At 37.3% G+C, this 24,598-nt stretch overlaps 1 protein-coding gene across 1 annotated transcript in view; it reads left to right on the top strand.

The window, feature by feature from the left end:
• The first annotated feature begins 17,115 nt into the window (after window positions 1-17,115).
• The window catches only part of SPOCK3 (SPARC (osteonectin), cwcv and kazal like domains proteoglycan 3), a 514,066-nt gene continuing 506,583 nt past the window's right edge, over window positions 17,116-24,598 (top strand). The window contains exons 1-2 of the mRNA XM_003415798.3: window positions 17,116-17,223; window positions 17,485-17,673. Coding sequence (XP_003415846.2) covers window positions 17,485-17,673 — 189 coding nt within the window. The 5' untranslated portion in view covers window positions 17,116-17,223. The remainder of the gene's footprint in view (window positions 17,224-17,484; window positions 17,674-24,598) is intronic.

Here is a 24,598-nt window from a genome sequence, read left to right on the forward strand (position 1 = left end):
ATACATTACATTAGCGTGGCAAAGACTTTCAAGAATATAAATATGTAACGATAGGTAACTGATTAAATGTAGAGTCATACAGTGTAGTACCATGCAGATATTTGAGATGGTGTGTAGAAAACTATGAAATCATATAAAATAGATTAATAATATATTGATAAGGGGAAAATATCCAATTTCAGTGCCTTTTGGGGAAAGGCTAATTCCTATTCTAGTAACAAGTAAATTTCCTACTGTAACTTTCTGTGACTTGATACCCATCTGACTGAGAAGATGCTGGTTCTCTGGAGCTTTAGTCTGTGCTTAGATCTCAGTTCAGTTCAAGTGGGGAAGAGAAGATCTACCACCATGACAAATATTTTGATCCTTCTCTCTTTAATGTATTTTCCACAATTTGTTCAGCAACTGAGTAAGGGAGTATTGTGAAAAATTGGTCCCCAAAGGTGCTTTAAAGAATTCCACTGCAAATGATAGTCACAGAATATTAGATTTGGAAGAAGCTTTAGAAATTATCTAGTTTCACTCCTTATTTTATTTTAGAAGATGAGGGACGAACCTGTTAACTTAATATGAGTTGCACATTTGCGTCTAGAATTGGTGAAAACATAAACATTATGCAAAACCTATTGTAGCATTTAAAGGCGAAAAACAAAATTCACAGACCTTTAATAAAAAATTGACACAGTCACAATTTCTCGTAGTCACAGTGGGAGACTTTATCACCACTCTCGGAAAACAACAGATGGTTTAGTAAAACACAAGTAAGGATAGGAAGGTTTTGGATAAAAAATTTTAAACAAGATCATAAAGAACACCTACGTAAACACATATCACTCTGTAATTAATAAAGAGGAAGTACATATCATTTCCAAATACACATTGAACATTCATAGAATTTGATCATGTAGTAGGTCATACACACACACACACACAAACTGAACAAATTAAAAAAGAAAAAAAAAAAAAAACAATTCTTCCAGGCCTCACTCTCTGTATACAAGGCAATATAAATTTCTCATTTGCATTTTTAAAAATATGCATCTGAATAACTCTTTGGGTGGATAGATAAGCAACATGCATTTAAAAATTATGGAGAACTAAAATGACAAAATATCATTCTACATTAAAAGCTGTGATGTGACTAAGGTACTATTTAGAGAGAATTTCTTAGTCTTGAAAGCATTCATTAGAAAACAAAAATAAAATTTTATTAGAAAAAATAACATAAGAGCAATACAATATTAATCCCCAAAATACTTTAGAGAAGTAATAAAGACAAACAAATAAATAAGCGTCCCACGTTTGAGTAAAAAACATATGGATTGTATGATTACAAAAGAAAGAGGCAAAGAGACAAGATGAAAAGGGACAAGAGAATACTGAAAATATATTCCAAATTTAAGCACTGCAGAAGAATATTATGTAAAATCTGTAGTTTGGTAAATATAAAAACCCAGAAAAATTTATGCATTCCTTTGAAAGTACAATTTCATAAATTAGATAAACTGAATTGAAGAAAAACCATAAAAGGTGACCTAAAGGCTGTCATCCAAATAGGAATCAAATCTGCAAAAAATAGGCAAATCCAATTGTCTACTATTTTATTCAAGGGCATAGTAAAAGATGAAACTATTTCCACATTCGTTCCACAAGTGAAGTAGAATTCTGACGTAAACTTTAAACATGAGAACACAGAAAAATCTCTCTAGTGAAAATAAAATACCGGGAAATAAAATCCAACCATATATCATTAGATTATAACCAGTTTATCCCCATGGTATACAGAATCCGCTAATTTAACTTACCACATTAAGACTTTGGGGAGAAGAGGAAAAATCAAATGAGGCTAAAAATCTTTTCAGAGAAAAACACTCAGTCCATCAAAATGGTATTGGGAATTCTCAACCCAAAACAAAGCAAAGCAAACAAACAATAGGTTAGGCATAACAAACATTATACTTAGTGAAGAAATAGTTGGTATACTGTCAGTAAATTATACAGGAACAAGGTAACATTGCCTTTCCTCATCAGTAACATTTACTATTTTACTAGCAGGCCTACTCAATTGAAAAAGATTAAAAAAAAAGAAAAATACTGAAAACAGAAATTCAACAAGTATTACTTCTTTTATTCCCTATAGCTACCAATGATGAATTATAAACAATCATTGAAACAGGACTCACAATAATAATAGAAATATCCTGAACCAACATGTAATACGGTATATTTCCAAAGAATAAGAATAATTAAAAGCTGTATAAGAAGAAAACTTTTGCAGGTGTTGTAAAAGAAGACTAATGTTCACTGAGAAACACACTAACATCTTCATTAGGTTTGTAGACAAACCCCTTATTATCACTTTCTTTTTTTGGTGACTGAAAATCTATTTAACAGCCTTGTAAATATTAAAGTGACCCTTAAAAGCACTCACATTTTCTTTCTATGAATTTTGCCAACCTGCATTGAAAACTTACGATCTTTCAATTTTCTGTTTAATATGTGATGTAATAAAGACATTGGATGTACTCATTTAAATTAACTTCTACTTTATGCCTGTCTTAATTTAATTTGCTCATTTTTTAATTGGATTGTAAATTCTTTTTATTGATTTATAACTTCTCTTTGCATAATAAATGAATTAACTCTATATTTTATGTACCAAACGTATTTCCTCCCATACATTATTATTCTTTTGATTTTGTTTTGGCTGTTAATTTTTTTTCTTTTTTAATAACAACTATGTACATTTTAATGTAAGAAAATTTATTGTCATGTGTTTGCTTTCCTTTCTGAATATTTTTTCCTGCTTAATAATACATTCCTCACTCTAAGATTATAATATGAAAGCATATTTTTTTTAAGATTCTGTTTCTAGGATTTAAAAGTTTAAAATATCTAAAATATATTTTAATTTGATCATCAGTGAGGTATTAAATTTTGGAATAAGTGCTCTGCTGGTTGCAGGAAGATTCCTTTCTCTAGCTGTGGTATAATTTGAATAACTTCAGAATTAACTTTTTCTAGAAGATTTAAGGAAAATTCGTTTATGTAAGGATTTGGACCTGACAATTTTATTTGTGATTGCTAGTATTTTTAGAAGAGCCCTGGTGGTACAGTGCTTAGGAGTTCAGCTGCTAACCAGAAGGCTGGTAGTTTGAATCCACCATCCACTCCTTGGAAACCCTATGGGGCAGTTCTACTCCGCCCTACAGGGTCACTATGAGTTGAATTCAACTCTATGGCAATGAGTTTTGCTTTTTTATGAAAAATCATCAATTTCTTCCAGCTATTTTATTTTCCCAGAATTAGGAAAAATACTTTCTAATTGTTAACAGTTATTTAATTCAGAAGATATGGTTATTTCTCCAATCAGAGACTAATATTTCTACATCTTTCTTTTTTGGGAGGTGGGCAGTTCTTGATTAGATTAACTAGTAGTATTTCATTTCCCACAAATTTCTTAAAACTATTTATTAATTCCTTTTTTTCCAAATTCTTAACTGTTATATTCTTCTTAATTGTCCCAATATCTTTCCATGAGTTTCTTTTTTTGTTTCTTGTTTGTTTATAAGTATTTTAAGGTTCCTAGATGGTGCAAATAGTTTGCGCTCAAATACTAGCCAAAAGGTTGGCACTTCCAACCCACCCAGAGGTTCCAAGAAAGAAAAGTCCTGGCAATCTGCCTCCATTATAGCCAAGAAAATCCTATGGAATACAGTTCTAGTGTATAACACATAGAATCTCCATGAGTAAGAATCAACTAGACAACAACAAAATAAGTTTTTCTGAGATGAATACTTAATTTACTATAAATCTTTGTAGTTTTCAAAGACATACATTGAAGACCCTGGATAATTTTCTGACAGTTTTTTACTTATCTCTAAACATTGGTTTTCTAAACATTTTATCCCTCTTGCACCTGTCAGTTTGTGGAACTGTGGGGGCTTGTGTGTTGCTGTCATGCTGGAAGCTATGTCACCAGTATTCAAATGCCAACAGGGTCACCCATGGCAGACAGTTTCAGCTGAGCTTCCAGATTAAGACAGACTAGGAAGAAGGATGCAGCAGTCTACCTCTGAAAAGAATTAGCTGGTGAAAACCTTATGAATAGCAGCGGAACATTGTCTGATACAGTGCCAGAAGATGAGCCCCTCAGATTGGAAGGCGCTCAAAATACGACTGGGGAAGAGCTGCCTTCTCAAAGTGGAGTCAACCTTAATGACGTGGATGGAGTCAAGCTCTCGGGACCTTCATCTGCTGATGTGGCAAGACTCAAAACGAGAAGAAATACCTGCAAACATCCATTAATAATTGGAACATGGAATGTATGAAGTATGAACATAGAAAAATTAGAAATGGAATGCATAGAAGTCAATATCCTAGGCATTAGTGAGCTGAAATGGACTGGTACTGGCTATTTTGAATAGGACAATCATATGGTCTACTATGCCAGGAATGACAATTTGAAGAGAAATGCCATTGCATTCATCATCAAAAAGTACATTTCAAGATTTATCCTGAAGTACAATACTGTCAGTGATGGGATAAAATCCATACGCCTATAAGAAACACCAGTTAATATGACTATTATCCAAATTTACACACCAACTACTAAGGCCAAAGATGAAGAAATCGAAGATCTTTACTAACTTCTGCAGTCTGAAATTCACCAAATACACAATCAGGATGCACTGATAATTACTGGTGATTGGAATGCGAAAGTTGGAAACAAAGGAGGATCGGATGCCAGAGATTGCATGATTGAACCTTGCAAGACCAACGCTTTCATCATTGCAAATACCTTTTTTCACCAACATAAACAGCAATTATACACATGGACCTCACCAGATGGAATACACAGGAATGAAATCAAGTACATCTGTGGAAAGGGACAATGGAAAAGCTCAATATCATCAGTCAGAACAAGTCCAGGGACCAATTGCAGATCAGACCATCAATTACTCATATGCAAGTTCGAGTTGAAACTGAAGAAAATCAGAACAAGTCCACGAGAGCCAAAGTACAACCTTGAGTATATCCCACCTGATTTAGAGACAATCTCAAGCATAGATTTGATCCGCTGAACAGTAATGACTGAAGACCAGATGAATTGTGGAATGACATCAAGGATGTCATACGTAAAGAAAGCAAGAGGTCATTAAAAAGACAAGAAAGAAAGAAAAGACCAATTTGGACGTCAAAAGAGACTCTGAAACTTGCTCTTGATTGTAGAGTAGCTAAAGCAAAAGGAAGAAATGATGAAGTAAAAGAACTGAATAGAAGATTTCAAAAGGTGGCTCGAGAAGACAAAGTAAAGTGTTATAATGACATGTGCAAAGACCTGGAGACAGAAAACCAAAATGGAAGAAAATGCTCAGCATTTTTCAAGCTTAAAGAACTGAAGAAAAAATTCAAGCCTTGAGTTGCAATATTGAAGGATTCTGTGGGAAAATACTAAAGGATGTAGGAAGCATCAAAAGAAGATGGGAGGAATACACAGAGTCACTATACTTTTCTTTGTCTCTTCTTCCAGTTTATTGTTTGCATATGATTTCTGGAACTCCAACAGTCATATTGCACAGCACCGATGAGAGCCACTCCCTGGGAATGCTGTAGAAGCTGGAAGAAGTTTAATTTCTGATTAATATGAAACTACCCTAAGAGACTTTTCTACTTCTGGGTTTTTGCTATGTAGTATTATACTAGTCAGATAAAAACACTGTTAATTTCTACATTATATTGAGTCGAACTATTCCTAATTGATATACTATGTATGTTTTGTTAGCTTCTTTATTTTTTTATTTTTCAGTTACTGTGATTAGTAATATTGCAAGTATGAAAGACACACGATCTTCCCTGCTTGAGAAGTGTAAAACTTCAAACTCCTACCACACTTAAATCCTTCTGGTCTGAATTCACAAATTGTGTAGATTATACTCACCTTCATCTCTTAAGAGTATTAAATGTCCTGCACATTTTATTCACTCATTATGCTTTCAATTTAGTGACTTTTGAAAAAAAATAGAGTGCCTCATGAAATCGTAAATAACTGTTGATTTTCACACACAATATCTGACACAGCTGAAAACTGAACTTATTTAATGTCATGGTTATTTATAGCATAACATTTGTTTAATTTAATGGAGTGTCCTTAGACTATGAAATCAGAAGGCTCTTAGTTGATATTAGAGCCTGACCACTTAATTTAAAGGGTTGAAATCATACATAGTATGTTTTTTGACCATAATGGAATCAAACTAGAAATCAACTACAGAAAGACCACAGGAAAACATCAAATACTTGGAAACTAAACAACTCACTTTGAAACAATCTATGGATCAAAGAGAAAGTTTCAAAAGATATTTTAAAAAGCATAGAATTGAATAAAAATGAGCAAAACAAAAAAGTCAAAATACGTGGGATGTAGTTAAAGCAGTGTTAACAGGAAAATTTATAGCTTTAAAGGCTTGTAGTAGAAAAGAAGAAATGTCCCAAATTATTAATCTAATTTACTATCTCAAGAAATTAGAACAAGAAAATCAAAATAAACCCAAAGCAATTCGAAGAAAGGAAATAATAAAGATGAGAGAAGAAAGCAAGAAAATTGAAAACAGGTAATAGTAGATAAAACCCAAAAAACAAAACAAAAAGCTGTTCTTAAAAAACAATACAATAAAATTGACCCCTAGCTAGACTGACAAAAATAAAAAGAGAGAAGTCATGAATCATATTATTAATAAAAGAGGACATTCCTACAGATCTTACAACCATTAAAAGGATAATAAGGGAATACTACAAATTACACTCATAAACTTAGAAGAAATTGATCAATTCCATAAAAAATACAAGCTACCAAAATTCAACCAAGATGAAGTATTCAGCTTGAGTAGATTGAATAGGAAAGAAATTGAATTTGTAATGAAGAAGTTCCCAAAAGGAAAAAAGAAACCAGAAATGAAAGTCAAGAAAAATACTTCAACTCAAAATATAAATAGATTGAGCTGGGTTGTTGATGGCAATCCTGACAAGTACAGGAAAGCTTTTAAATTCGTGTTGTTTGTTAAAACAAATAAACACAAAGAATAACAAGAAAAAATTTTCCCTATAAAAAAAGAGGAAGGTCCCCCCTTTTTTTTTGAGGGTTGCTTTATTGATCTGCATTATCCCTTGTTTCTTTATGTTCTCAAAAAATAAGGAAGTAATCTGTTTGAATTACAGGGAAAATATCTTAAGATTAGTTTGCACTAGACAACATTTTATGCAGCTAAGTGAGCCACATTATATTGAAAGGCACTTCAAAGATGTGTTTACCGGAGAAATTTTTTGCTTTGATTTTTCTAGATATTCTTGCTCACTCTATTTGTGTCTATATAGTAATGATGTTTTAGATATAGAACAGAAAATTTAAAAATGTGAACACCCTGTTATCCACAGCTCTCTGGTTTTACCCGTGTTCCTTCCTCTACAAGGCATGTGATTCTCACCACCTTTCTCCTAATAATTCTTATTCTTCAAAGATTAGAAGCCTTGTGTCCTAGATGGCCTGCTTTTTCGCTCTAACACTATCCCATGCATAGCTTTAGTGGTAACCTGTCACTTTTGCCAGCCTTGATCCTGCCATTGGTAATGTAATGCCCTGATCTATCCTTTAGGCTATCTCCACTCACAAATCAAAGAATTAGTAGTGACGGCTCCCAATTACTGTCCCGTGTTGGGTCCTGACTGGCTCAGTTCAGTTACATCTCATCTTCCATAACAGAGGGATTTGTTCAATGTTGGATATTTAACCAAAAGCAATGTGATTCAAGCAGTGAACTGCTGAAGCTTCTGTGGTGGGAGGACTCCCCTTGTCTTGTGCAGGAACTGCAGGAGGAGAATCCCTCCCTTCTCCTTGACCACATCTATGGGAATGTGAAATTTTAAGCACCATGGTCACTTTTTTTTTTAACCACCAGGAAAGCACCTGAGTTTGCTTGGGTGGAGTTTCATATCATGGAGCCCATTGATTAAGATGGCTGGTGATGAAGAAGTACAGGTCTTCATATTATGTTATAAAGCCCACAGATTCATTGATTCATATTATAAAGCCCAGTGATAAATCTAGGTCTTCACAATTCCTTTGCTCAAGCCGTTTGTTGGAGGTGAAGTCTACAGCTAAACTTTTCACTTTACATTTGACAATTAATATAGAGCTAAGCTTCTTGGTTTTGGTTCAGGAAAAGACCTGATCAATATAATTTCTATCTTAACAGCCATAATACTGTATTTCAATGACGAAATTATGTGTTTTCTCTTTCACAGGAGTGTGAGCTTTTTGTGGACTGGGATCATGGAGCAGCTTATTCATATTTTTATCCCCAGGGTCAAGCTTGTTGCATATCACATACCCATACAAAAAAAACCATAGCTGTCGAGTGGATTCCAACTCATAGCAACCCTACAGGACAGAGCAGAATGACCCCATAGGGTTTCCAAGCAGCCGCTGGTGGATTTGAATTGCTGACCTTTTGGTAAGCAGCCAAATCCTTAACCACTGCACCACCAGTGTTCCATATCACATAGAGGGCAGTCAATAAATATTTTAAGATAAATAAAAATAAAACAGCCTTTTAACTTTAAGAGGGGCAAAATCGCATTATTCGGGAGTTGTTTCACATTTTTGTTTAAGATTCAGTGAAAAACCTTCTTTACTTGCAGATATCTTGTAGAGTACAGGATTCCTGACATTGAGTGCATAGACAGGAATCATAATCCACTCCCTTTTTTAGTACAACTGCCTCACTTGGAGAAAACTCCTCACTTAACCAAGCTGATATGATAACTGGCAAGAATTTTATCCTCTGAAAATAGTTAGCCAATAATAATTTAATAGAGAATGGTACATGAAGCTGACTTTACAACAGTCAGCCAAAAAAAGCGAACAACAATTCTTTACAGATCTTGATTTAGAAACTCTGTTTATAGCCATGTGTCTTAGTCGTGTAGTGCTGCTATAACAAAATTACCCAAGTGGCAGGCTTTAACAAAGAGAAGTTCATTCTCTCACAGTCGAGCAGGATAGAAGTCCAAATTCAGGGTGCTGGCTCCAGGGGAAGGCTTTCTTTCTCTGTCGCCTCTCGAGGAAGGTCCTTGCCATCACTCTTCATTTGATTTGGGAGCATCTCAGCGCAGGAACCTCAGGTCCAAAGGACGCGCTCTGCTACCGGCGCTACTTTTTTGGTGGTATGATGTCCCACTGTCTCTCGGCTCCCATCTCTCTTTTATATCTCAAAAGAGATTGGCTTAAGACACTACCTAATCTTGTAGACCTCATCGATGTAACTGCCACTAATCCATCTTATTACATCACAGTGATAGGATTTACAACATACAGGGAAATCACATCAGGAGGTAAAATGGTAGACAATCATACCATCATACCAGGGAATCATGACCTAGCCAAGTTGATGGATATTTTTGGGGACACAATTCAATTCATGACATATCTCAATGAGACTGGCTTAAGACACTATCTAATCTAGTCTATCTCATCAATATAACTGCCACTAACCCACCTTGTTTCATCATAGTGGTAGGATTTACAACACATAGGGAAATCACATAAAATGGTGGACAATCATACAATACTGGGACTCATGGCCCAGCTAAGTTGACAGATATTTTTGGGAGACACAATTCAATCCATGGCAACATTAGAATGTAATACCCTATGAGCCAAATAGCATCCTGAGTTAACAAGTAAACTCTTTCTATACACATTCTGATGCTAAATTATTAAAATAGTGTATCTGCAGGTCAAACAAATAAAAATCCACATTCATATGAATCTTGAGGACAGAGGATTTTTTAAATTAAAATATTTTATGTCTTCAGTGAAAGTTTACACTACCAGGATTTTTGTTTTGTTTTATTTTTTTGACCAGTGAATTTGTTAATTTAATAATCTTAATATAATAATATGCATATTTTTGTGTGTATGATGAGTTCATTCTTTTAATATTCTCTGTGCATTTTATTTTATCCATTTTTGTGTCAGTACCACACATCTCTCCAAAAAAAGTGTATTTATCATTAACGCTCTTTAAACCAAAAAAAAAACATTGCCATCGAGTCGATTCCAACCCATATCAACCCTATAGGACAGAGTAGAACTGCCCCATAGAGTTTCCACGGAGGGTCCGGTGGATTTGAACTGCCAACCTTTTGGTTAGCAGCCGTAGCACTTAACCACTATGCCACCAGGGTTTCCAATGTTCTTTGGAATAAAAAAAAAAAAAAAAGTTTTCTTTAAAAAGTCATGAAATGCATCTCAATTTAAAGTGTAATTCAATATTAATTGCCTTGTTGGTCTCTTTCTAATACCATATATTTAGTAAACAATTCATTTAATGAGATTTGCCCTCTGGTTTAAATGTTGAGAACTGTCATTTTAAGAATTATAGTAATTGAACTGATTGACGCGCTTCTTGTATTTACTGCAGCTTTTAAAGTCTGTTTATCTACCGAAGGTTTTAGATTAAGTTAAAGCATAAGAAGACCTGTTTATCAAGTTTGGTGTCTAATATCATCTGAGTTTGCTTGAATGGGATTGATCTCTAAAACAAACAAAACAAATAAACAAAAACAAAGAAAAAATCCTATTCTAGCAATTCATTCTAGTTTTTTGTTTAAATAGAAATAGATTATGTATATGATTTATATAATTTCAGCAAATATAATTCCAAATCAGGACATAAAATATACCTTCTTAAATGTTTTATGATGTGTCAAGAAGCCTTCTAATTTACTACTGAATGTTTAATACCTAGAGTTTTGCTTTATTATTATTATTTTTAGTTTTATATACTGAGTTTAAGGTCATAGATAAATTTGCCTTAAAGTGCCACTGTAGATCGTTGACTTTCATAGGCCAGCTATTGTTTCCCTTGGAAACCCTGGTGGCCTAGTGGTTAAGTGCTACAGCTGCTAACCAAAGGGTCGGCACCAGGCACTCCTTGGAAACTCTTTGGGGCAGTTCTACTGTGTCCCATAGGGTCGCTATGAGTTGGAATTGACTCGATGGCACTAGGTATTGTTTCCCTCACCTTAAAATGATATGTTTCAGAAATGGCCGAACTGTGTTTTTTAGGATAGCTAGTGGGAGTCTATCATTAAGAAGCCCTGGTCGTGCAATAGTTAAAGCTATCAACTGCTAACCAGAAGGTCAGTGGTCTGAACCCACCAGCAGCTCCATGGGAGAAAGACGTGGCAGTCTGCTTCTGTAAAGATTTACAGCCTTGGAAACAGGGCAGATCTACTCTGTCCGGTAGGGTCACTATGAGTCAGAAATGATTGACTGGATAGCAGTGGGCTTTAGTTTTGGTTTGGTCTGTCATTAAATCACAGCTCTAATGAACTCAGACACTCTGAGAAGACCTTTAATGCCCAGCTATTCTTATCTTTTACCAGCTGGGTATAATGGGGAAGCAAACAACATTTGCTTGATTGGCAAACAACATTTTTGCATAAGGAGAGAGAAGCAGGCTTGATGAATTCCCTTTACAGCCAACCAGGTGGATCATTTGCTGGACTCCTAGCTTGATGCTGCTGAGACTGTGGGTCAGAGTAGAGGTCTCATCATTTCAGAAAGGGGCGAAGATCTCAGCATGGAGGTGCACGTGACTTCTGCTATAGCTTATCGGTTCCCCTGACTAGCCATCCCCTTTTCTACTAACTATAGGTACTTTTTTTGGTATAGATGAGTCCTAGCTCTCTCTGAGAATAGAGATAAATAAATGGGGGCATGAACGGGGGATGGAAAGATATGGGGGGAGAAGAATTTAAAAAAAAAAAAAAAGAAGAGGATTCAAACAGATAAGTTTCTATATAAAAACCAAAAACCAAACCCGTTGCCGTCCAGTTGATTCCGACTCATAGCAATCCTACAGGTCAGAGTAGAACTGCCCCATAGGGTTTCCAAGGAGCGCCTGGTAGATCTGAACTGCCGACCTTTTGGTTAGCAGCTGTAGCACTTAACCACTACGCCACCAGGGTTTCCTAAGTTTCTATACAGAAGGGAAAAATCTAGAAACAGTATAGCACGACCATTACTAAGAACTTTGTAGACCATCAAGATCCTTTCCTTGCATTTACTAGCTAATGTATCTTGGGCAAGTTGCCAAGACTAAATGACAGCATGCATGTGAAGTGCCTGGAATTTTGCCCGGCATACAGAAATTATGCAATAATTTGAACCTTTCTTGCATATTTTCATGATGGCTAGAGAAAACATCTAAATGTAGAGATACATTTTATAGTAGCTGAGAAAGAAAAAAAAAACCTATGAAAGACAACTGGATGTGTGCACATGTATGAATTTAAAAAAAAGGAAGTTCTATTTAAGGTGTTCATAGGTCTCAGTCTCAAAGGCAGTTATAATGGAGTCCCTGGCACTGTGTGCTTAGCATTCATTTGTCTGAAATCAAGGAAAATCTGAAATTGTGAAAGGAAAACCTGGAAAAGAAATAGATTTGGTAATGATAAAAAATACCAAGCAAAAATGTCTTGTACATGTTTGATTAGAGATTTTTGTTGATTAACTAACTGAAGTACATCCACAAGGAACTGCCAGAAATTCAAGCCAGCTTTCGAAGAGAACATGGTACAAGGGATATCACTGCTGATGACAAATGGATCTTGGCTGAAATCAGAGAATACCAGAAGGATGTATACTTGTGTTTTATTGACTATGCAAAGGCATTCAACTGTATGGATCATAACAAGTCATGGATAACATTGCAAAACATGTGCATTCCAGAACACTTAGTTGTGCTAATACAGAACTTGTATATAAACTAAAAGGCAGTTGTTCAAGCAGAACAAGAGAATACTGCATGGTTTACAATCAGGAAAGGTGTGCGAAGGGTTGTATCCTTTCACCTGTGCGAAGGGTTGTATCCTTTCACCATACTTGTTCAATCTGTATGCTGAGCAAGTAATCCAAGAAGCTGGATTATACGAAGAAGAACATGGCAACAGGACTGGAGGAAGGCTCATCAACAACCTGAAATACGGAGGCCACACAACTCTGCTTGCTCAAAAAGGACTTGAAGCACTTACTGATGAAGGTCAAAGATTACAGCCTTCAGAATGGATTGTACCTCAGCATAAAAAAAAAACAAAACAAAGCTCCTCACAGTTGGACCAATAAGCAACATCTTGATAAACAGAAAAGAATGAAGTTGTCGAAGATTTCATTTTACTTAGATGCACAATCAATGCCCATGGAAGCGGCAGTCAAGAAATCAAATGATGTATTGCACTAGGAAAATCTGTGCAAAAGACCTCTTTAAAGTGTTAAAAAGTAAAGAAGTCCTTTTGTGTAGTAAGGTGCCCCTGACCCAAGCCATGATATTTTTAATCGTTTCATATGCATGCGAAAGCTGGACAATGAATAAAGGAGACTGAGGAAGAATTGATGCCTTTGCATTATGGTGTTGGCAAAGAATATTGAATATACCATGGACTGCCAGAAGAATAAATAAACCTATTTTGGAAGAAGTATAAACCTATCTTGGAAGAAGTAAAGTCAGAATGCTCCTTGGAAGCAAGGATGCCAAGATTTTGTCTCATGTACTTCGGACATGTTATCAGGAGGGTTCAGTCCCCGGAGAAGGGCATTATGCTTGGTAAAGCAGAGGGTCATGAAAAAACAGGAAGATTAAATGAATTGAATGGACACAATGGCTGCAACGATGGGCTCAAACATAGTAATGGCTGTTGAGTATGGCGCAGGATTGGGCAGTGTTTTGTTCTGTTATACACAGGGTTGCTATGACTCAGAACTGACTTGACAGCACCTAACAACAAAATGTTTAATACAGAAAGTGTTAGAAGGATAAATGACCACAAACATAAAGTTCAAGCTTGGAATAGCTTTTCATTATATGTATAAACTATTATTTTTCATGAAGAGGCTGAAGTGACAGAAAAATGCAACCTGGAAACATTTCTCTTGCCTTGTAAAACATGATTGGGAACACAACATCAAGTTTCAGCCCTGCTACTTAGTTTTCTGGCACCAGGGTCTTATTCTGCCCACACCACACTCCATTCTACTTTTTGATTTCTTAGCATCTCCAGTTCCCTCAACTGGTCCTCAATAAAATTGAGAAGCAGCCAGTGAATAACTCCCTTCTGTGCCTGTCCCCCTTCCACCCGGAACTGCAGGGTTCCTAATTACTCCTCCCATGTTTACCTGCACCTAACATTCTTCAGTATTCTGCCCTGCTGTGATTTGCTCTCAGCAAGCTTTCATTTAGTGTTCACTGAGGTATTAACTGATAACCATGGTGCTAACTGAAGTGTGATCCCAGTCTGAATTATTTACATTTCAAAAGCAGGCTTTTGGAAGACCCAACAATTCAGTGACATAGGATAACTGAGAGGAGACTTTCCCTTTGATTAGTAACACCACACTTAGTAGAACTTTGCTCTCAATCCTAACATTCACAGAAGTTTAATGTTGATAAAGAATGTGGCTTTTGGAAGGAGAGATTTGATGAGTTCTGGGAAAAAAAAAAATTTTTTTTTTTTGGTACTAGTGGTTAAGGGGCTTTTGGGGTACTAGTGGGGAAAGCCTGGTGGCACAGTAGTTAAGAGCTACGGCTGCTAACCAAAAGGTCGGCAGTTTGATTCCACCAGGCGCTCCTTGGAAACCCTATGGAGCAGTTCTACTCTATCCTGTAGGGTCTCTATGAGTCAAAATCGACTTGACAGCAACCGGTTTGGTTTGGTTTTTGGTGCTACTAGGGAGGGATGAGCTGGACCCGTACTAGACCACCATAAGTACACTGATAGGCTCACCTTAACTCTTGCCTCATTGGATTTAAAATGTACAAATTCCTGGTAAATCCTGTGGCACTGAGAGATCTAGAGTTTGATGCCTCTTCAGAGGCTTTACTCCCAAGGTGCACCTGACTGTCATTACAGGTTATTCAACCCATTTTTGCAACTCGGAGCAGTCCACATGGAGTTGCATTTTGGAAAGTTGCCAGTGAAAGCTAAATGTGAAGACATTCTCTGAGCATGTCAGAGTCAGCAATGATATATATGCATCTGGGGAGAAAATAGGGACATAAAAATAAATACACGCGTTTCCATATATGGAAAGGTGATCATATTAGCCCTAGGAGACAAATATCATGCTAAAATATATAACGATCACTAAAGGAAGGAAAAAGAGCATTATTCTTCCTCAAATATCTTATAACAAATAGCATATATCTTTTTTAAAGGCAAGTTACAATTGTTGGAAGGGATATTTTTATTTTAGTAATTACTGATCCCAGCTGTGCCTCAGAGTTGCATTTAAGGCACAATTTCTATGTTTTTCCCATCAAATTTAAAGAAAAGAGTGAGATTTTTAAATATGTTGAAATATTTTTATTGAATTGAGAGGAAAGTGCTTCCTCAAATTTAGAATAGAGGGGTGGGGGGAGGGATTGGAGGCTTGAGGACAAGAAAGCAGGAAGAGGAGATGGTGAAGGATGGCGCTTCTAACCATTACCTTGATGATGTCTAAACAAGAACGAGAACTCACTAAAATACATGACATTGTCGGCTGTGATTAGGCCAAAATAAGTATCTTTGGCAAATCGTTGCACATCAATGTTCTTAAACTGGAGCATGTTTACATCAGTCAGGGGATTTATGAACTGTAATGGCAGATTCTTTTTTTTTTCCTTACTATCATTTATCAGAGTAGAAATGAGGAAAAATTGAGGGGAATAACTTTTTCTGATTTAAAAATAACAGCTTCTTTGTTTTCATTTATTTTACATGTTATACATTAATTTTTAATACCACTGTACATCCATTTTAACCCTACATTTAAAAATTGGAATTAATATCTACTAATCATTGTGTTTTATTCCTACTTTAATATAATTTTGAAAAAAGTTACACAAGTGTCATATAAAATTGAAAGGGAAAATGTGAGCAGAAAAGTATTGCTGCTATTCAAGCAGCTCCTGAGGGTTTGGAAACTACGAGATGTTTTCAGAGGTCGGAGCCAAAATATTTAAAAAGTTAAACAGAGATATACAGGGTCATTTCAGTCTTTTAAGGCTCTATAAATGTCTTGATTTACACTTAACATTCACTTCACCTGAATTCTCTAAGCATGTGAAAGAGATTCCCTTGATCACATTCTGTTTATAGGGGGCTAATTACTTCCTTCCTTCTGCTTTATTTAGGCTGCTTAGAAAAGGCTATGAGAACTTATTATTTTGTCATAAATGGTGTTTTGGAGCTCTAAATTAATGTCAGGATCTCAAAACTGTTTTCTCATGTTGCAGTGGGGAAACATAGATATGGCTTTTAAAGTTTCTGATTCAGATTCTAGAACGTAAAATATAGTTGTGAAGAGGTTTTTATGATGGGAAAACGCATCTACAGTATGTGGGAGATTTATGTGTTCTCAAACATCTTACCTGGTAGTGATTCTCTTAAGAAAAAAAAAAAAAAAAAGGAAGGAAGAAAGAAAAAAATTTCCACCCTTAACATGGAAGTTTGTCCTCTGTAATAATCCTGCAGTTCGTGGAAACAAACCTGAAATTTTCTGAGATTAAACCGTTTTCCCAAGGTCCAACACCTGGGTTTACTTTAGGGCGGAGCTCAGTCCAGGGGGTTTAGAAGAAAGTCCAGGGTGATTCTTGACTGGGTGGTGCATAAAGTTTTCTTCAGAGCTCGTTTCCAAAGTCAGCCCGGCCATCCTCGAAATTGCAGAAGCCAATACGAGAGCTAGTACGCTTTGGTGTTCAAAAAATGCAGGAGCAGGGAGAGACCGGGCTGCCTCGCCAACAGGAGAACCTCTTGGCGAGGGGAGAGCTTAGGTAGAGAGATAAGGAGTCCGAGGCGAGGAGCCACCGCAACGTCTGGCTCCAGCCGAGCGTCGCTTCCGGAGCCCACTGCAGCCTGGATCCAGCGTGAAGGTGGTGGAAGAGGAGGCAGTGGAGGAAGCAGGAAAAAGGAGGCGGGGAGGGAGGGGTGAAGAGAGGGGAGTGAGCGAGAGGGCGGCGCGCGGGGGGAGGTGGCGATGGGGAGAGCGCGCGGGGCGCAGGGAGCTGAGTGGACCGCTCCAGACCGCGGCGCGTGCGGCAGCAGCTCCTGAAGGCAGCGAGTTGGCCGCGCCAGGCTGCGTTTCCAGCGGGAGCTGCGGGCACAGTCAGGGCGCACAACAAGGTGATGTGCCTGGAAGCGTTTTCGCCAGTTCAGGGCGCCGCGGCTGGGGCTTCCTTTGGACCCACATTCCTTCCCCCGGGTTGGCTTGGGTGTGAGTGCGCGGGCTTCGGAGGTAAAGCCTGCGGGGAGGCTGCCTCCCGGTCCCTGCACGTCTCCTCCCTCTACCCGCGTCGTTGCTGATGCATGTTTCCCAGGGTCGCCCTGGTCCTCGTACCCCTCGTTTGACACTGTCCACCCCTCCGGTTGTGTCTCCTTCCCCAGATGCTCAAGCTGTCAGCGGTATTGTGTGTGTGTGCAGCGGCTTGGTGCAGTCAGTTTCTCCCAGCTGCCGCCGCGGTGGCTGCGGCCGGGGGGCGGTCGGACGGCGGTAATTTTCTGGATGATAAACAATGGCTCACCACGATCTCTCAGTATGACAAGGAAGTCGGACAGTGGAACAAATTCCGAGACGTAAGTGCTGCGCACCCCGATCCCCGGGCACGCGCGAGGGCGCGCGCTGCTCTGAGGCCGGGGCCGGGGCCGGGGCGGTCGGGTGGTCGGTCGCTAAAAGGTGGGCCCAGTTCTCCCAGGAGAGGGGTTTTGGCTGACTCGGTGGCGCACAGCTTTTAGAGAAGTTCGCAGTTCCGATGCTCCCATCCCGGCTTGTGCAAGGAGAAGGGTTTGCTTGTTGAATGTTCAAGAGTTCGGGTCTCACCAGGTTCGCACTCTTCTTGCCCCAACCACACTCTTTCGCTGTACCTCCCTCTCCTGCCCCCCCCCCCCCCCACAATGCCAAGGCTTGTAAACTCTGGCTCTACCTCCTCAACTTTCTGAATGGTGTTTTTGGCACTAGTAAACACAGCACAGCAGATGTGCCTTTGCGATGTATCGCTATTAAAGTAACTAGGATCGATGCCGTTACTAATGGTCCATTAAGGAATTTGAGGGAGGAGGTAGAAAGATGTAAGATTTATAAATGCCTGCCCTCCAAGGGTGGGCGGTTGTTTGGCTGCACCAGTCGTCAGAAGTTGAACTGCTCCTGATTACGTAAAATTACTGATCAGATTTATGCTTCGGCAGTAACTTTAATCCAGAACATGTTTGCAGTATCTCGAATACGTTTTATTCTAAAATACATCACTGCCACAAAAACTGCGGACTTCTTGCAGGTGGCAACGAGGAAAGGGTTAATCAGTAGACTCCTTAGGGAGTTTCCTGAAGGGTTATTGAGACCGAGACAGGTTGGGAGACTCCTGACGCTCAAGGTTGTTTGCCTTGGAGCCAGTGGCTGTGACGTGCTAGTTTTTTTTCCCACCTGATCTGAGTGGAGCCTAGTAAGGGCTGCTCGTGTCAAGAGCGCAGTTCATCCCCACGCAGTCAGCTTGGTTGTCCCAGTGAGTGGGCAGCCCTAGCTGCCGCTGACGGACCCCAAGCACCGTTTAAAAGCCAGAAGACCCTTTGAAAGGGAGCAAGTGGTTCACAGACACGTTGCTAACTCTTACTGTGGCATTTAAGAGAATTTCTAGTGGAATCAGTCTGCAGTGTACTGCGTGGAGATCAGCTAACTTCTTTCATCACTTGGCATTATGTCACAATTTGGGAAAATGGAAGCTTAGGCTAGCTTTCCCCCTGGCTGTTCTGCCAGCACCCCTTACATAAAGTTACTGACAAGCCAGATCCAAGGCATAGCTTATTCTGGCTAAGAGATCCCTGCAAAAACGTTAATCTGTACTTTAAAATTAGGTGTACCTAGCTAACCAAAGGGTCAGCAGTTCGAATCTGCCAGGCGCTCCTTGGAAACTCTATGGGGGCAGTTCTACTCTGTCCTATAAGGTCGCTATGAGTCGGAATCGACTCGATGGCACTGGATTAGTTGATACCAGGTGGGTATCTAGGATGAAAAATGATAATATTAATATTTAATAGAGAGCTTTGCCTTACATGCCTTAGGAACAAAACTTCAATATCATTTTATTGCTACATGAATATTCTTTATAAAAGCAAACCCCTTATACATTTGTTTTATGTAAGTTTATACTAGTATTCGATACAATCAAAACAGCAAGCAAGCAGCTGAGATATTTCTAAACTGGAGAGAATTTCTGGTTGTCACGCCTTCATTTGGAAAAACTCAGATCGAGTGTTTTGTCAGAATTTGAACAGTGCTTCCCATTACGGCATTTCATCACTTGATGGCTGCTTTAAAATCTTTTAAAAATTCATTTTAGGTTTTCATCTCTAGAATATATTTTAAATCTAGAATAAATATTCTTTGACTTTATTCAAATAACTTTATTGAATTACTATTAAGAAAGCTAATGTTTTATTGTGTGTGTAATATTATTAGGGGTTTTTATGTCCTTTCCTTTGCCTCCAACATTGCCTTCATCCATAACGCCTGACTGGTTCAGGGTTTATGTGAGCGACAAGTCTACACTGAGACACTTTTAGAATGTGTTTGATCTAAAATATGGAGGCAAGCTGAGTTTCCTACAATGGAAATTAACCATTCTAGAATTCAGCCACCAGCTTCTCTAGAGACAAAGTAAAATAGTTTGTTGCCGTAGTATTTTCAGTTATTTTGATATGATCTCAGGAAAAAGTCCATCGAATTATGTTAAACTTTTTAAATAAAGGATTTACAGAGTACAAGCACTGCATGAAAATGTAATAAAGATTGATTTGGAAAACATAGATCAGGTTTTCACATTGTCATTTTTGTGAGATAATCACGTTTTTGCACAGATGAATTTTGGAAGATGTGGAGAGATGAGAGCTGTCATTTTTCCCCCTTTAGCCACCTGTTGCTTATTGCTAACATGCTAAAATGTGTGCTGACAGTGTGGCTTCCCAGATAATCACCCAGAATGCATAATATAAAATCCTTCTTTAGACCGCCCATTTAATGACTTATTTATCTTGGTAGGGAATCATTAGCATAAATTTTTGATTGGTCCTTCAGGATGTTGTTTATTTTTACTTCGTTTTCAGTTGGAAACACATGATTATGAGGCATATCTTGGAAAAGAATGTATGAATCTACCTTTTAGTGTTCTGCATCGGCATTTGTATCTCAAAAATGGATTTACATATTCAGTTTAGACTAAAGCAAAGAAACAAGGAAATTTAAACCTCTTATTTTAGAAACACTTTAACTGAAGGCCTTTGTTTACTGCTTTGCTTCCTTAACTGTAAATTTCATTTCATTTAGAACAAAACTTTGGGATGCCTTAGTTAGTAATAGAATTAGTCTTTTTTGTAGCCTTATGGGGCAGTTCTGCTCTGTCCTGTAGCGTTGCTGTGAGTCGGAATCGACTCAACAGCAATGGATTTTTTTTTGTTTTGGTTTCCTCTTGTAAGTGCCTAGTTGACACAACCTGTTATTTTCTAGGTAAGTCAGAAATTTTGAACTGTGCCGCCTTTTGAGTAAAAAATAAAACCTGAAAAAATATTTTGAGTAATATTTGAAAAGAAATTCATCATTATGTTTTGATGGAAAGATTTTAAAAACAAATATTACTCTTCATAGATGTTATATATAATTATGAGAATATATTTTATGTATAATAAAGCTTTAGGAATAAGGAGCATGAATTGGAAGTATTATGTGAAACTAGATGAATAAATGAAGTGCTGTTATTAATCACTAATTTTCTCAGTTTCTTCCAACATGAGCCACAGAGAAATAATAAAACCAAAAGCAAGATTAAATAAATAAGTACTAACATAGAAGAAACTTCAAATAATTTTGATCATTCTATATCATCTACACTCATTGAATGAAGCTGGGTTACTTATTTTACCCTCCAAAATGTAAAAAATGAAATTACACAGAGAACTTTTATCCTTTTGAAAATAATATATTTGGTTACTAGTACAAAAATTCTAGTCTAGATTTTAATCCCTATGATTTAGGAAAAATAAAAGTTAAGTTTAATCTATAGAGATATAGCGAAGTCACTACATTTAAATATAACTACATTAAATAGAATCAGTACGCTATTTTCAGAGTGTAATTACGTGATCTTAAAAACAGAACAACAACAACCTGGACACTAGTATATGTTTAGTATATGCACTGGTTGCTTGCTGTTTCCTGCTTTTTTTAGCTCAGTGGGGGAAACGTGGGAGTCTTTATGTAGGCAGACCACCAACCACTCACTACCTTCATCAAGAACCAGGGGTGAAGAATTGCCTGGCTTCATGTTTGCCTGTACATGGATGGGTCTATTAAGAGAATTGGAAATCAGGACATTGTGAGGAAATTGAATCATTAGCTCCAATGGCTCATAGATTGCTTATATCAAACACTGATATTTAATAACTTCAATTAAACCCTATACATTATCATACAATAAATGAGCATGGACTTTGAAAACCAAGAATTAATTGGTGATGCCTGACATAAGGAAACCCTGGTGACGTAGCAGTTAAGTGTTATGGCTTCTAACCAAAGGTCAGCAGTTCGAATCCGCCAGGCGCTCCTTGGAAACTCTATGGGGCAGTTCTACTCTGTCCTGTAGGGTCGCTATGAGTTGGAATCGACTTGATGGCACTGGTTTGGTTTTTTTTTTTGGCTTGCCTGACATAATGCCATCATCAACTTTTATATTTACTGATTCCACTGAAGTGGTTACAGTGATTGAGAATGATGAAAAAGAATATATATAATATATGAGAAGTCCTCAAATACTGTATATTGGAAGTGATATAAAAATATAGCAAAAGTAACAATGATCCCATGTTAATTTTACATAAATCACATAAGAAAGCCGGGATTGTACCTTTACTTCTAAGTTCAAATCGTTTCGGTTAGATTTGTATGTCAGTAAAAATATCTGGGGCTCCTTTTGAACTTTGTTTTAAGAAACGTTTACCGTTTGTGTTGCAGAAACCACAAGCAACTTCAATTTCAATTTATTCCTGAAGTGGTGTTTAATGCCCTTGAGATATATTGAAAACCAATGGTAAAGTCCTACAATTTAACTTTACCAAATTTACCTTAATACAATTTAAAGGACATATAAAATGCTGTGAAAATGTTGAAGTGTCTCAGATGAACACAGGTTTATAAATTGACATTTTTTAAATTTAGGGATACTAAAATAGTAAATAAATCGTTCTTTTGTTTTATTTCCCCTTTTCACTTAAGCTGAGGTTCTTGCATGTACAGATTAGGTAAAAGACGATGTTTGATGCCAAGGAATATTTCCTGTCATGTAGTGGGTACAGAGGAGTAAAGGCCCTGAGAGTCCATCAACCTTTACTGCTGTTAGCCAGTAAGTAAAACAATGGGTTGCTGTGTTTACTGCAAGTAAAGTGCTCAATTGCTTTGTAAAGCATTAAAACAAAACAAAAACAATGAGAATCTTTAAAGACTGCTTTCTCAGTACTCTTCTGGGGTTTTTGACTTGCCATGGTTGTACTTCTTGAATAGCAGGCATACCCTTAGGACTTAAGTAAGGCTCCTCCTAGGTGGTGCCTTAAATAGTAGGCAGCAGAGTTAGAGGCCTTTATTTTTCAACAGTATATGCCAAAAATGAAATGAAAGAACGTTAGTAATTTGGAGAAATATAACAAAGCATATTACTATTCTCCCTTTTCTGGAATACTTTCTTAGTAAATGGATATCCAGTTCTTATAAAGTGTACATTTTTAGTGCTTCTCACTCTGAAACAGTATTTTTTAACTGGGATAACCATATGTATTTCCTCATAGCCAGAAACAGGCTTTCCTTGGGAATTTTTGCCAGGTTATTCGTTACATTATCCTGAATGTTCTTCTTTTTCTTGTACTGTTTGGATGATTGTGGGCACTACATTTAAAAGTTCTTTAAAAACCTTTGTATACAATATACACATTTGCAGATTAGAGCTGGTGAAACTGTGGCATGCAATATTATTTATATTGGATTATTGTTTATATTGTCTAAATCATGAAGAGGCTTAATAATGAGAGATGCAGCTGACTTCTTAAGAGATGCAGGAGGCAGTCTTTGACAATTCCGGGGCCAATGAGGAATTGCAGCAATGTGTGTCCTGACCCCTGTTTTTGTAATCCTGATCCTTGTCAAACCATGGTTGTGGTTCAGCTTCCCCTTTTTCCATTTCTTTACTCCTACTCCACCACTTCCATGTTCACCAGTCAGGATTTAAAATTAGTTCAGGTCAAGGAGCCCAGGTAGCACAGTGGTTGAGAACTTGGCAGCTGACTGAAAGACCAGCAGGTTTGAACCCACCAGCTGCTCTGTGGGAGAAAGATGAGGCAGTGTGCTTCCATAAAGATTACAGCCTTGGAAACCCCATGGGGAAGTTCTCATCTGTCCTATATAGTCGCTATGTTTTGGAATCAACTCAATGCCAATGGGTTTTTAATGGGTTTTGTCAAGTCAGGTGTCCTATGAGGAAGGCAGGTCAGAGAAAGTTCACTGGCCTATTTTCTGAGAGGGAATTTTATGCATAACTGGGGCCAGATTACCAGCTGTCATCAGGAAGTCTGAACTGTTTATAAAGTTTAGTCAATTTGTCAGAGTTCATTCTAACAAATACCAGTCATCAAGAGGCAGACAATGCTTTTTAGCTTTTTAGTCCTCAGTTTCTAGTGAATTATGAGGAAGATGCAAATAAGCAGATTGAGAAAGAAATTACTGTATGTGTGTGTTTTTTATGTTTGTGTGTTTTGCACATGCTTATATATGTATGTATATGTGCTTATAGGCATAATTTATATATATATGTACGTGTAGACACTGTGTGTATGTGTGTAAAGTCACTATGAGTCAGAATTGACTTCACTGCAACAGGTTTTTGGTTTATGTGAGTATATGTGTGCATGTCTTCAAATAGAAAACAGATGAAATAATCTGAAAATTAAGCAATTATATATTGTATTATAAGCATTATTACATGCCAAGTAGAAAGAAAATACCCCTAAAATGTCGTTGAGACATCATTTTTTTTTTTTTTTTTTTTCTGGTTAGATTTCCTGGATCTCATAATTTGAGGACATGATCTCATTTGCTGTTACTGTACAGTCACAGTGTACCTGCCTGGCTCTTCTGGGAATCCAGCTTGTTTGGGATTTTATGCTTAAACTTTGGGGCTAGATATATAAAGGGAACACTGTGTACTACTCTAAAGCATTTATTTTCCTACTCATACAATCAGTCTCCTGGGTTAAATGTTTCTAGATCTCCTGATTCTGACTCAGGGTGCCATTTTATCTTCTTATATAACTTTAGTTTTCACCATTTCAAGATCTAGGTCAGAATATAATTAATTCATTACGGAATAATACTTTTCTTTGAGTCTTCTACACACACCATGCATCTTCTACAGGTTTCTGGATTTTTAATGCATCTTTCCCTATTTATAGAAATCCTTTGATCTTGACTACT

This window comes from Loxodonta africana, chromosome 21, assembly GCF_030014295.1.
Source record: "Loxodonta africana isolate mLoxAfr1 chromosome 21, mLoxAfr1.hap2, whole genome shotgun sequence".
In the NCBI taxonomy this organism is placed as follows: domain Eukaryota; kingdom Metazoa; phylum Chordata; class Mammalia; order Proboscidea; family Elephantidae; genus Loxodonta; species Loxodonta africana.